This window comes from Diceros bicornis, chromosome 37 (assembly GCF_020826845.1).
Source record: "Diceros bicornis minor isolate mBicDic1 chromosome 37, mDicBic1.mat.cur, whole genome shotgun sequence".
NCBI classification, from domain to species: domain Eukaryota; kingdom Metazoa; phylum Chordata; class Mammalia; order Perissodactyla; family Rhinocerotidae; genus Diceros; species Diceros bicornis.
Genome location: NC_080776.1, coordinates 27,883,704 through 27,896,787, shown reverse-complemented (window position 1 = coordinate 27,896,787; position 13,084 = coordinate 27,883,704). Strand labels below are relative to the sequence as shown.

The 13,084-nt window shown below is 55.3% G+C and overlaps 1 protein-coding gene across 1 annotated transcript in view; it reads right to left on the bottom strand.

Moving 5' to 3' along the window:
• The window catches only part of SNED1 (sushi, nidogen and EGF like domains 1), a 75,860-nt gene extending 65,165 nt beyond the window's left edge, over nt 1–10,695 (bottom strand). The window contains exon 1 of the mRNA XM_058533361.1: nt 10,483–10,695. Within this exon, the coding sequence (XP_058389344.1) occupies nt 10,483–10,695 (213 nt within the window). The remainder of the gene's footprint in view (nt 1–10,482) is intronic.
• Nucleotides 10,696–13,084: the final 2,389 nt, after the last annotated feature.

The following is a 13,084-nucleotide window of genomic DNA, read 5'->3' as shown; positions in this document are numbered from 1 at the left end:
GGCTGGGGGCAGCTGACCCAGGGCAGGGAGCTGGGGGTGCGGGAGCAATGTGGCCGTCCCTCTCTGCCCCACACCTGGGTCCCTCTCCTCCTTCAGGACTGGGCAGACGCTACTTCCTGAAGAGTATAAATCTTATTTTTATTTTTTTCTACCTGCAAAAGCACTTTGTAAAACACCCAATACAGACATGGAGAACAAGGAAAAAGGATGAGACCCGACCTCCTGCTGATGCCTCCTCACCCGCTTAACAGATGTTCTTAAATGAGTAGCAAGGTTTAATCCCCATCCTTGACTTTGAGAAGCGGGGGCCCACTAGCATGCTGTTCAGCCACTGACTTCTCAGAAACCTGACCATGGGCCTGGGTGGATGTTTGCTGGGGTCCAGGGTCTGGAACATGCTGCCCCACACCAGCTGGCTGTGAGGGCCTGAAGCCAGCCCAGCCCATCGGGTCATTTGCAGACACGCAGGGAGATCCAGAAGCAGGAAGGAAGGAGGATGTGCTTGTTATTGACCCTCAGGGCCTTTTGCTTGGCATCCCTCAAGGCTCTCCTAGCCGCTGCCTGCGGATCCTGCCGTCCAGGGCCTTCCTGTGGCCACCCTCTGGTCTCCCCAAGCCCAGGCCTTAGGATCAGTTCTGGCATCACACTCCACTCCCACAACAGGGGCCGCCTCTCTGGGTGTCACAATCCAGGGCAGGACTTGCACACAGGCTGCCTGGTGAAGTCTGTGTGGTGGACGGAGCTGAGTGCAGGGGCGGGGGCAGGCAGCATGTGCTGCCTCCGTGCCGCTCCTCCCCCGCCCCCCCGTACCCCCCTCTCCCAGGTGGGGTGCAGGGGGCCTGCGGTCAATGGTGGGGGAGCAGGCTCTGAGCAGGCTGAGGATCTTGGTGGGGGAGTCACTGGTCGCTGCCTGGGCATTCCCTTGGGGCAGCCCCAAGGCCATATGCAACAGGAAGCTGCAGTGACTTTGTGAACTCCGAGGGGGCCTGCGGGGCATGGAGGAGGCCCGTCCTTGACTGGGGGCAGGGGCGTTTGTGACCAGGAAGGGGCTGGCCAGGGGGCACCCACGCCTTTCCTGCAGGTCAGTGCTGGCCCTCTGCTGGTTCAGGGGAAAGCACAGAGAGATGGCACTGGTGGCATTTCCGACTTGGATAAAACCAGGAAAGAGCGGAAATGTCCTGGAGAGCCTCTCGGAGGTGACTTCCAGCCAAAAGCATGTGACGTATGTCTGGCTGGTCCCTGAGCTGGGGAGCTGAGGGCTCACTGGTGCCACCCTTGCTGGGCAGAGGGCTGCTCTGACAGGGGTGGGCGGGCCTGGAGGGGAGGCAGGGACCCCGCACGCGGCAGCAGCACCCCAGCTCTGCAAACATCAGATCAAAAGGGCGGGGCCCTGGTTCCTGCTTTGACTTCTCTGCCAAAATAGAACAATAAAGCCCCTGAGGCCTTTTATAAGCTTGTTTTGAAAAATGTAGGCATGTCTTTTATTTCCTGGCAGCTTTCTGGGTAATTAGAATTCCTCCCACAAACACAGTTGGGGGCTGGAGTCCTGCTGGCAGGGCATTGTGGGCAGGGCCCCTGGGGCCCCTGGGAGGGCCAGGTGGGGTCTGAGCCCTGGAGACCCAGACCCCCCTGCTCGCCCAGTCGGAAAGGAGGGCGGCTAGCCCTTGGCTGAGCACCCAGGGAACAGCATGCACGGCTGCAGGAGAGCAAGAGTGATGGGGGTAGGCAGCTCCCTCTAGGGCCAGCCAGGGCCGCCATCCGCGGGAGGGGCGGCTGTGCTGGATTCAGTGCCCAGTTGTGGGGGCGGAGAAGGAGGGATTCCCCGGAGGGTGGGAAAGGAGAAGCATGGTGTTGGAGAAGCAGCCCGTCCTTCCCTCCCAGGCTGAGCCCTCCTGGCCTATGGGCCCTGGGTGGCATTTCCTGCTATGTCCTCTCTCCTGCTGTCTGGCATCCAGGGCCTCCCTGTTGCCACCCTCTGGTCTCCTGCAGGGCCTCGTGGCACTGCCTGTGGCCCTGAGCCCAGGCCCTTGAGCCCCTCCAACAGGGGCTGCCTCTCTAGGGCGTCCAAGCACCTGTCCCTCCCACGTCCTGTCCCTCCTGCTGTCCTCCCTCTCCACTGGCCCCTCAACTTCCTTGTGTAGATGGCAGCTCCTGCCTCCCCCTCCCTGGAAAAGCCTCCTCCTAGCCTCACCTCTGGTACACCTTGGCGAGGCATCCCTCCAGGGCGAGGGCCCAACTATCCAGAGGCCCTGGACATGCCCTGCCTGTGGGCAGCAGTCCCACATTGCCTGGGCATCCATGCCCTCCCTCCGCGTCCATCACCAGCCTGAGTGGCTGCCTCTTGGCCTCTCTTTAGATCTTGCCTGCCCTCAGCCTGGTCCATACCTCAGACAGAGGGCCTCCTTTTGGCCACCCTGCATCTCTGTGGCCACCATTGGGTCCACTGTCATCGGCAGCCACCACAGCTGGAGATGCAATCTCCAAATGCAGACCTGGTATGTATCTGCTCCCCACACACACCTGGGACTCTCAGCCTGCCAGTCTCACTTCTGGGAACAGTGGTCACTCCTTGGAGACCACAGCCCCATCCCCAGTAAGCCTCTGAGGCTGCCTGTGCCCGATGCCCCCAATGTCCAGAGCAGGCAACAGGCAATGTTTGCTGCAGAATGTGTTCCAGGGCCTGAGCAGCTGTGTCTGGCCCTGGACAAGCCTCTGGACCAGCCCAGAGGACAGTGTGGTCTGGGCCTGCCCCACTATGTGGAGGGTTTGGGGTCAGGGACCCATGCCTGGACACTGTCCTATTTCCACTTCTCCTCCCCTGGGCTCAGCCTGAAGAACTCAGACTTCTGCATGTGCTGAGTCCTAGGGCTAGGGAGCAGTGCAGTGGCTGTGCACACAGTAGGCGTTTAATGAATGACTTGCCCTACTTTGTAAAGAACCAGTTTATGGATGTTCAGGCTCCGAGGCTGGGCCCCCTGTAGAGGAGGTATGGGGTGAAACCAGCTGGGCTGCCCACCCAGCCGCCTGGTCACAGACCCGTGGGAGCAGACTCCAATCCACTGGGGCCCAGGCTCTTCCAGTTTGTTCTGTCTTGGGGCCTGCCCACTGCCCCCACCCCCATCATCAACTGGACCACAGGACACCCTGTCCAGCCTGGAAGCCAGTGGGCCACAGGAGCGCCTGTGGCTGGGGCCCTGTGGGGACGGCTTGTCTTGGTCAGTCCTCTACCTGTAATGGGAGGCAGGGGAGACTTGAGCCCACAGGGTTAGGAGTGTCCAAGGTCACCCGTGAGCAGGAGGGCAGGCTGGTGGATATCCTCAGGAGGAATAGCACTTTGCAGGTGGGGCCCTGGACAGGTATCAGGAAGATCTGGCTAAAACACTGATTCTAGGGCCAGTGCACACCTCTGGAATAAAAGTGTGTATGGGATGGATGTGCACCAGAGCATCATGGGAGACACTGAAACCACCCACATAGTCAACAACTAGTGACTGGTTAAAACCATCATATATAAATGGTATAGCCACAGGATGGAATATTATACTATACCAAAAAGCATGTTTTCACAGCAAATTTAAGGCATGGGAAAATGCTCATGGTATAACATTGAGAGAAATATGCAAAATAGAAACTTGTATGAAATGGCAACCCCAAGTTTGTTTTGTAGAACCTTAAATATGTTTGAAAGCAGATCAGGAAGAATTTCACCAAAATGTTAAAAGTGCTTATTTCTGGATGGTGGAATTATGGGGGTATCATCCCAATAATCAGCTTCTAGGAGCTAGCACTCTGCCAGAAGCTGGGACAGCACAGTGAACAAAATAGACAAAAATGATTGTAATACTAAAAAGAGAACATACTGCTGCTCTAGTGTGTCTACTCCTTGACTCTGATCAAGGGCTCAGTCGAGGCTTGGAATGAATGAATGAATGAACGAATTAGTGAATGAGTCAGTGGTGAGTGGATGGATAGCTGACTGGGAGGACAGTTTCTCAAGCTGGCCACTTCTAGCTAAGAAGTTCTAGCTTCATAGAGTCACCAAGAGCCGAGGCACGAGGACCCCTGGGTCATTCCCAGCTGGCCGGCTTACCTCCCAGTGAGGATGGTCAGGTGTGTGCTCTGTGGCAGCACAGACATGAGGGTGTTCCCAACAGACGGCATTTGCCAGGGTAACTGTATGTTTTGATGTAATGTCAAAATTACAGAAAAAGTGCAAGAGTATTCCAAGGAACTCCCTCGTACTCTTTATCCACATTCACCAACTGCTAGGATTCTGTCCCATTTGCTTTATCATTCTCTCTTTCTAGATAAATAGATAGAATGTTTCCTGAACAATTTGTGAGTAGGTTTCAGACATGATGACCCTTTACTCATTAAACACTTCAGTGTGTATTTCTCATGAACAAGGACATTCTCTCATGTAGGCAAACAGTTACCCAGATCAGAAAACTTAACGTTGATGCAATCCTAACAAAACTACTTCCTCCTCCATTTATAGATTGAAACATTTATTTACTTATATCAGTGTGAACTCACTGGCTCCCCCTTTATTTAATTGGTTAAAATCTGCTACTATCATGATTTTAATGCTCAAACTTTCCCAGACACAGCCAGTGACAGCACCTTTCAGAATACCTCTGTTCTTAAGACACATCTCAATCATTCTTTGAGCACTTTCTTACTTTCTGACACAACAAGATTTTCCAGGCTCATTTCGTACTTTTCCTGCCACAGCCATATAATCTCCAAAGAGCCTGGTTCCTTTAAGTGGAGATTAGTGCTTAGAAACCAAGATCTGAGTGCTAGGAGTGCTCACTACTATTGGGGTGTCATTGCTTCCATTCCTCTTAGTGGACAGAGCTGGGAAATATGTGTGCATGTATATGCACAGGTACACATACATATATACCTATGTCTACATCCCTCTGTCATAATATACGAACATATGTAGCATGAGTTATACTGATATACCTAGTTCTAATCCTGAACACAAAACCACAGGTTTCACTTTATGCTCCTTCCTTTCTATATTTGCAACTCCCATCTTCACCACTGAGGCCCCCATTATTCTCAATATATTTACTCATCTTCTCAAAAGTTTCAGAATTGCTAGCCTGTATCACTGTGAAAAACAAAGCTAGATTGCAAGTATATAATGAAAATATTGTACTCAAATTTTACTTGCTAAAATTAGTAAATAATAACATTAAAGCAACTATTATAAAGATTAAAAATATGCCCAGGATATAAAAGAAAACGTCAACATAATGATGAGAGAAATGAAAGATGCATAAAAGATCAAATGGAACTTATATAAGCACAAAATAAAAGATCTGAAATGAAAATACACTGCATGGGATTAATGGGAAGTTAGATACCGCAGAAGAAAAAATTAGCGAACTTGAGGACATAAATATAGAAATGACCAAAATGAAGGACAGAGAGAAAAAAGACAATAAAAATGAACAAAGCCTCAATGAGCTCTGGGACAATAGCAAGCAGTTTAATATATATAGAATTTGAGTCTCTGAATAAGAGGAGAGAAAGGAGGAGGGAAAATATTATTTGAAGATGGCTGAGATATTTTTCAAATTTCATGAAAACTATATACCCACAAATCATGAGTCATAGTGAACCCCAAGCAGAAGAAACATAAAAAACCCCTCACACTAATGCATCTAACAATCAAATTGCTGGAAAGCCGTGGTAAAAAGAAAATCTTGAAAGCCGTCAGAGATAAAAAGACATTATACATAAAGGAACAGAGAATGACAGTAGACTTCTCATTAGGAACTATGCAAACCAGAGTCAATGGAGCAGCATCTTTAAAGAAATGAAAGAAAACAAAGTCAACCTAGAATTCTACACCCACCCAGCAGAAATAGCTTTCAAAAACGAAGGTAAATACAGTCATGAGCTGCATAATGACGTTTCGGTCAATGATGAACCACATATATGATGGTGGTCCCATAAGATTAGTACCATGTAGGCTATGTGTACAGTAGGCTATACCATCTAGGTTGTGTAAGTACACTGTCTGATGTTCACACAATGACAAAACTGCCTAATGATGCATTTCTCAGAATGTATCCCCATCATTAAGTGACACATGACTGTAAAGAAATTTTCAGATTAAAAAACAGAGAGAATTTATTCCCAGCAGGCCTGCACTACAAGAAATGTTAAAGGAAGTTTTTCAAGCAGAAACAAAATGATATCCAATGGAAATTTAGATCTACACAGAGGAACGAAGAAGACTAGTAAATGGTAAACATGTGGATAAATATAAAAGACTTTTCTAATTTTTAATCTCTTTAAATGATAGTTGACTATTTAAAACTAAAATCATAACAGAGGGTTTATAACGTGTAAAAGTGAAGCATGTGACAACAACAGCATGAAGGCCAGAGAGGGAAAAGGATGAACATGGTTGGAAGGTTCTACTTGAGGGAGTGTGATACTGCCTGCAGGTAGACTGTGAAGTTAGAGATGTACTTTAAACCTCGAGCCAGATCACTGCAGCATCCTCCCTCAACCCCCGCCCAGTGACACCTCCTGGATCCTCTTCCTCCTGCTCCCCCTCCTCCCCAGGCACCAGCAGGAAGGGAGCATCAAGGAGGGGCTGGTCCACAGCGTGGGGGCCTTGGTGGACAGGGGCCTGCAGAAGAGCAGCCCAGGACCCTGTCTGCCCCTCGGGGGCTACGGCCTCTCCTCCCAGCCAGGGGGCTCGGGGGTTTCCTCGGGGATTTCGTGAGTTCAGAAAAAAGCAGAATTCTGGTGCCAGACTGCCTCCATCTCACTGGGTTTGTCCTTGAGGGTCAGGGCGAGTTTTCCAGATAGCTTGGAGCTGGTGGCCAGACAGCTGTGACAGTAATGGTTGGACATATGTCACAGGCATACTCAGATGGGGGAGCTCTGCTGCACAGATGGGGAAACTGAGGCTCTTGGAGGAAATGACTAGCCACAGGTCACAGGTGGCCTGCAGAGCTCCCCTGGGTGGGTGATGGGAGAGGCAGGGTGGGGAGGCCAGCAGAGTGGGCAGACATGGGTGTGCAGCTGAGCCTTGCCTCGGGACACGAGAGTGAGGTGCTGCTGGCCAGAGCTTGGGTCAAATCAACTGTCAACACTCCTCCTTCCCTCAGGCTCCGCAGGGGCCACTGCCTGCCCAGCCTCAAATCCTTCCCACCTCCCACTCAGGGCTCAACATTCTGGGACTGGCCCCATGGCGTTATAAAAGACAGGAGGGTCAAGGAGGGTCACAGCACTGCCGGTGAGAGGCCAGCAGGGACTGGAGGAAGCCCTCGGGGGATCAGTGGAGGGGACCCTGAGAAGGCACCACCCTGTGCACCACCCCCAACAGCTCAGTCTTGGAGACACGATCGGCAGGCCCCGCACCCACGTCCTGGCCACTGCACCCCCGCAACAGACTCGTGGGTCCCTCGTGGGCACCTTCACAGACATTGCTGACCTGGCACCCCCTTTCCTCCACAAAGGAACAGAGGCTGAGAGGCGACATCCTACCCAAGGCCACCAATTGGGGCTCCTGATGCCAAATAAACCAAGATCTTCCTTTATGGCCCTAAGACCCTACCCTTGGTCGGGGGCCCCTGGGGGCTTCCATGGGGAAACAGGAACCCCCTCATCGCCACTAGCCAGGCTCACTGCCTCTCAGTCCCCACGCCTGCCCCAAGCACACACTCCACCTGGGCGGGTCCCAGGTGGATAGGCCACGGCACAGCTGCTGTCTTCACCCATGAGCTGTCGTGCAGCTCCCGGCAGGAAAGTTCCCACTCAGCAGGGTTGGTGCAGGCTCCATGCCCACCAGCAGTAGTGGCCTGGGTTGTGTTTAGAACCTTAGCAGTAAAATGGACTCGCGGCGGTTTTCAGAGCCTTACAACCTACCACATACAGCTGCTATGACATGAGAAAGAAGCGAAATGATGGGTGCCTTCCAGAAAGGAGGGCCACCCCATGTGCCTCAGGACTGAGTCCTTGCTCAGGCCATAGTCTGTGTGCTGTTTCTATGCAGGGTCACTTCTAATTTCCACGTGTGATGTGTGGTCAGTGTCAGAGGGCTGAGGCATTCATCTATCCATCCATCCATCCATCCATCCATCCATCCAACCATCCATCCATTTACCCAACAAGCCTGCTCTTTGCCAAGCAATGGGCTGGGGACTGAGGGGGCAGAGGCCAGCGAGGGGGTGGCCCATGGAGGGTTCTCACTCTGCGGGACACAGGTGCCCGGTCTCAGGGTGGACTGATGTGGTGCCCAGCTGGACAAGGGTCAGAGGTCAAGGGCATGCAGGAAGTGTCCTCTCAGCCAGGGTGGACATGGGCAGGCCCTGGTCAGATCCACTTGCTTCAGGATAAATGGAATAAACACCTTCCCTTCTCTGTTTGGCTTTAATTCTAACATGCCTCCCGTCCCACCTTCCTGCTCCCTCATTGACCACAGAGCCCTCATAGTTATTCCAGGCAAGGCGTCCTGGGCATTGCTCTCTCAAGAATTCCAGTGTCTTTCTCACCGAGTAAAGAGAAGGTGAAGTGGGCTCACTATGTCTACACGGGCAAGTGTTTTTCAAATAATATCTTTGTTTCAGGAAAAAGCTCTTATGGAGATAGATGTTTTGTTAGCAGCCAGAATGTTCGTTTCTGATGAAACCATTTGTTTTGCTTGCAGATCTTTCCACTTTAGAACCGTTTCTTCCAGTTGTTTTGGCAAGGGTAGATGTTTTTGGTGAGGCTATTAAGAGGGTCAACTGTTTTAATAATATTTTCACCTGTGACTTTGAGTGGGAAAGTTGAACCTGACCCAAATGCTTAAGGAACATTTTGACAGTGTTCTGTTAAGATGGTGCCAGCATGAGTTTTCCCATTTCTAAGATGTATGGGCCTCCTCCGGCTCCTGCAGACCCTGAGCACAGCTCTGCCCTGCCTACCTCATACTTCTGGAAGTCAGTCCTGCCCCTCTGTCCAAGTCCTGGCCCAGAGGGACTTTCAGCTGAGTGGCATCTACAGAGAGAACAGCTGCCTCCTCCCAACACTGTCATATCACCAAATGCTGCCACCAAGGTGAGAAGGCCTTCCTGCACAGGCATGGGAAAGGTAGCTGCCAGGCTGTGCAGTGGTCACAGTGGTGGAGGGAGCCAGTGATGTTGGTGGCTGTGGTAGTGGAGGCCACATGGATAGTGGTGGGTAAGGATGATGACAATAGTGCCAAAGATGTGGGTAGTAATGGAGGTGGTGTTGAAGATGGTGGAGCTGATGTTGGTAGTGGTGGAAGAGATGCTGGTAGTGGGGTCGAAAGAGGTGCTGATGGAGGAGGTGACAGCCTGAGGGAGGAGTTAGCAGCGAAGATGGTGGTGCTGATGGTGGGTTGATGGCAGGGTGGATGGTGGAAGCGGTGGTGCTAATGATGAGATTGATGGTGGGGTTGATGATAGAGGTGGTAGAGGTGGTGGTGGTGATGGTGATGGAAGTGGCCGAGGTCATGGTTGGGAGATGGTGTTGGAGGTAACAGCATATCAGGCTGGCCCAACACTTTTCTAGCTGCCATTCAGGGAATGGTGGGGTGCCAGTGCACAGTGGCCCACCCACAGTAAATGCTTGATGTAGTGATGAGGTGCAATATTTCATTCCCTCAGTGGCCTAAGAAGGGCTGGCCCAGGGTCCTGCCCTGGGAGCGGCGGAGATGGAACTGGCACTCAGGGCTTTCCTTCAGCCTGACTCAGCTGTTCCTGCCCTCCTGAGTCCCAGCTCCAGAGCCCCCTCTGGGAGTCCTGTTTGGAAGGTGTGGGCCTGAGTGGCCAACCCCTAGACTCAGGAGGGGAGGGAGAGAAAGGCAGTGAGGACAAGCCCACTGAGTCCCCACACCACCCCCAGCTGCTGCCCTACCCAGTGGGGGTCTGCAGAGATACAGGCTCTGCCCTGAACGCCTGGGCAGGGGTCCCAGCCTCCTGGCACAGGGCCTCAGGTGTCACCTGAGGGCAGGGCCAAAGTAGCCCTGGGAGGGGCTGAGACCTTGGCAGGCCAGGTGAGGCACTGAAAGGGCCAGGTGCCCCATTGGGAAACTGAGGCCCCAGGAAGCACGTGCCTGCTGCCAGATTGCTGTGGCAGAAAGAACCAGGACGGAGCCAGGACTCCCCCGCCTGCGCTGGGGACCAGTCGCCAGCAGACGCGCTCCGTGCACACTTTCCAAGGTCCAGGCTGGCCAGGCAGGGACAGGGGCCTGGGCAGGGGCGGGCCGCGCTCCACTCGCCAGGGTGGCCAGGCTGCAGCTCGCGCCCCCACCACCCCGCCCGCCTCTCCCTCGGGCCGCTGTCCGGCCTTGGCTGCCGGAGGGAGGAAGCGCTGTCCTCATTCCACCTCTGGCCGTCGCGGTGCCAAGTTGCTGGCGGCGGCGGCGGGAGTCGGGGCCGGCGGGCAGGGCCGGGGCGCAGCGCCCTCCCTGGCGCCCCCCGTGGGCTCGGGGTTACTCACGTAGAGTCCGGAGTGCTCCGCGCCGAAGAACGGGAAGGGCACGGACAGCGGCCGCAGCCCCGAGCCGCCGTCGTCCTGCTTGGGGGTGACAGCGTCGCCGCGCTCCGCGCCGAATGGGTAGAAGTCGGCGAGCGCCACCGCGCCGCGCACCCCGCGCGCCCGGAGCCCCAGGGCCACGGCCAAGATCAGCGCCCAGGCGGCGCCGCGTGACATCGCGGGGGTCGGCGGGCGGAGGCGGCGCAGGACTGAGCAGGGACGGAGGGAACGGAGCGGGACTGAGGCAGGGACAGAGGGAGGAACGGAAAGGGGATGGAGCGGGACAGAGCGGGGACGGAGCGGGGACAGAGGGGACCGAGCTGCGACGGACGGGGGGACGGATGGGGGACGGAGCGGGGACGCAGCGGGGACGGGGGGTGCGAAGCTGGGACGGAGCGGGACGCAGCAGGACGCAGCAGGTCGGAGTGGTACGGAGCGGGGACTCAGCGGGACAGAACCGGGACAGAGCGGGGACGCAGCGGGACAGAGCGGGGCTTCGCGGTCGGGTGGCTGGGGCGAGGCCGCGGTCGGAGTGGCCGGCAGGGCTGGGCGGCGGTGCAAGAAGCACGGCTGCTCCGTCGGTGGCTCCGCGCCCCGCGCCCGGTGCCTGCGCCCTGTGCCCGCTGGCCGGGCGGCTCTGGCCGGAGCTCTGCGGAGAAGGCGCCGGGCGGGACCGCGTTCGGACCCGCCCCGCCTCTGGGCCGCCCTTTAAGTCTCCGGCCGGCGGCCGCTCGCGGGGGCGGGGCGGGGCCATGCAAATAGGGCGGCTCTTAAAGAGCCAGGCCTGCGGGCGGGGGGTGCGGACGCCGTGTCAGCCCCGGTTGCTGTTGGCGCGCCTGGCACTGGCCCGCGGCCCCCGCGGCCTCAGAGCTGCCCCGGCCCGGCCATTAGCGAGGTGGGGGCTTCGCGGGCGCGCGGCCTGCGCCGGGGGCCATCCCCTGCTGCGTGGGTCCTCAGCCGCCCGCCTGGGGCCGGCCCAGAAGAGGCGCCTTGCCCCGGGAGCAGCTCTGGGACAGAATCTAAGGCCTGCCTGAGATGTTGGGCCCGGGGGTAGGCTTCCAGGATGCCCTTTTGGGTCGCTGCCCGGCCAGGGGACTCGTTCATCCCCCTGCCAGAGTGTCAATCGAGGACCACCATGGCTGAGCAGTGCCTGCATGAACCGTTCTGGAAATGGCCAGAGGCCAGCCGCCTGCTGCCCCCTTAGCCCTGAGCCTGAGGACACTGGCTTCCGGCCACAGGAGGCAAGGCTTCCCATCTGGCCTTATATAAGGGTGACCCCTGGCCTGGGAGACTTCAGGGCATTAAACAAGGTGTTTCTGCCCTGCATGGCCACATGAGGAGAAATCCCCAGGAGGTTTCCCGATGAGTTCAGGGACCCAAGGGAACCTCCCAGCAAGAGAATCTCAGGGAGATTCCTGGGTAAAACAGCTGTCAGTGGGGAAGACTGGTCCATGTGGGCCTGGGGGCAAGTGGGGGTCAAGTGGATAGATGCCTGGTGGGTGGGAGTGGTCACAATGCAGATTCCGTGTCCCCAGCCTGTGGCCATCCCAGCCCTTCTCCTTTCTCTAGGACCGCTGACTTTGGATGTCACTCTTTGAGTGTTTGTCCCTCCTCAGGGGGACGGCATCTGGCCCACCTCTGGGTCCCCAGGCCCAGTGCAGGGCCTGACTCTGGGGCCTCAGACCCCACCCCTCATCCTCTCTGCTCTCAGAATCCTGGTGTTGGATGATGCGTGGCTGCAAGCCAAGCCTGGGGCCCCTGAAGACCAGGGTGCACCCCTCCAAGACAAGCAGAAAGAGCCAGGCCGGTAACAGCGGCTACCATTGAGGTTCTAGGTGGTTTTACACTTGGCTTTTTGTTTTTCCCTATCTTCTAAAACGTCTTCAATGAGCATGCATTATTTTGCAGTCAGAGCAAGGAACATTAAATGTGATTTTTAAGAAACAGTGGACGGGTCCTCTGTGTGTGAGTGTATGGTACTGAGGCTTATGGGTTTACACAGACTCTGTGCTTGGTGGTTTTCCTCCCATAATGTTCACACCCTTTAGGCTGGTGTCAGGGCCAGGCCCAGAATTTAACGAGGTGCCCACTGTCAGGGCCGACCCTGCACTGGCACCACCCTGAGAGTGGGCACCTCCTAAATTTCGCCCTAGTCCCACCCTGCTCAGCTGTGGGAGGGCCAGCCCTGGGGCCAGCTTCTGGCTTGGAAAACCCCCAGACAGTAGGACAACCATGGTTCCAAGAAATGAAGGATGAGAAAGGTCAAGCCCTCCCACCCTTGGAGGAAAAAAGTCAGAGATGATATCTAATTGCCAGGCTGCGCTGGGAACAGAATCCCGACCTCAAACTGCTCTCAGTGGGAACCTGGGGAGGAAAGGTGGGTTCCTACTCAATCCCATTCACTTACACACACACATCCACACACATTCACACACATGCGTGCACACTCACATGTACCTCACACAGACACACTCATTCTCTCACACATATTCCCGCATGCATGCTCACATGTGGAGACAACACGCATCCACACACTCACCCTCATTCACACACACACACACACAGA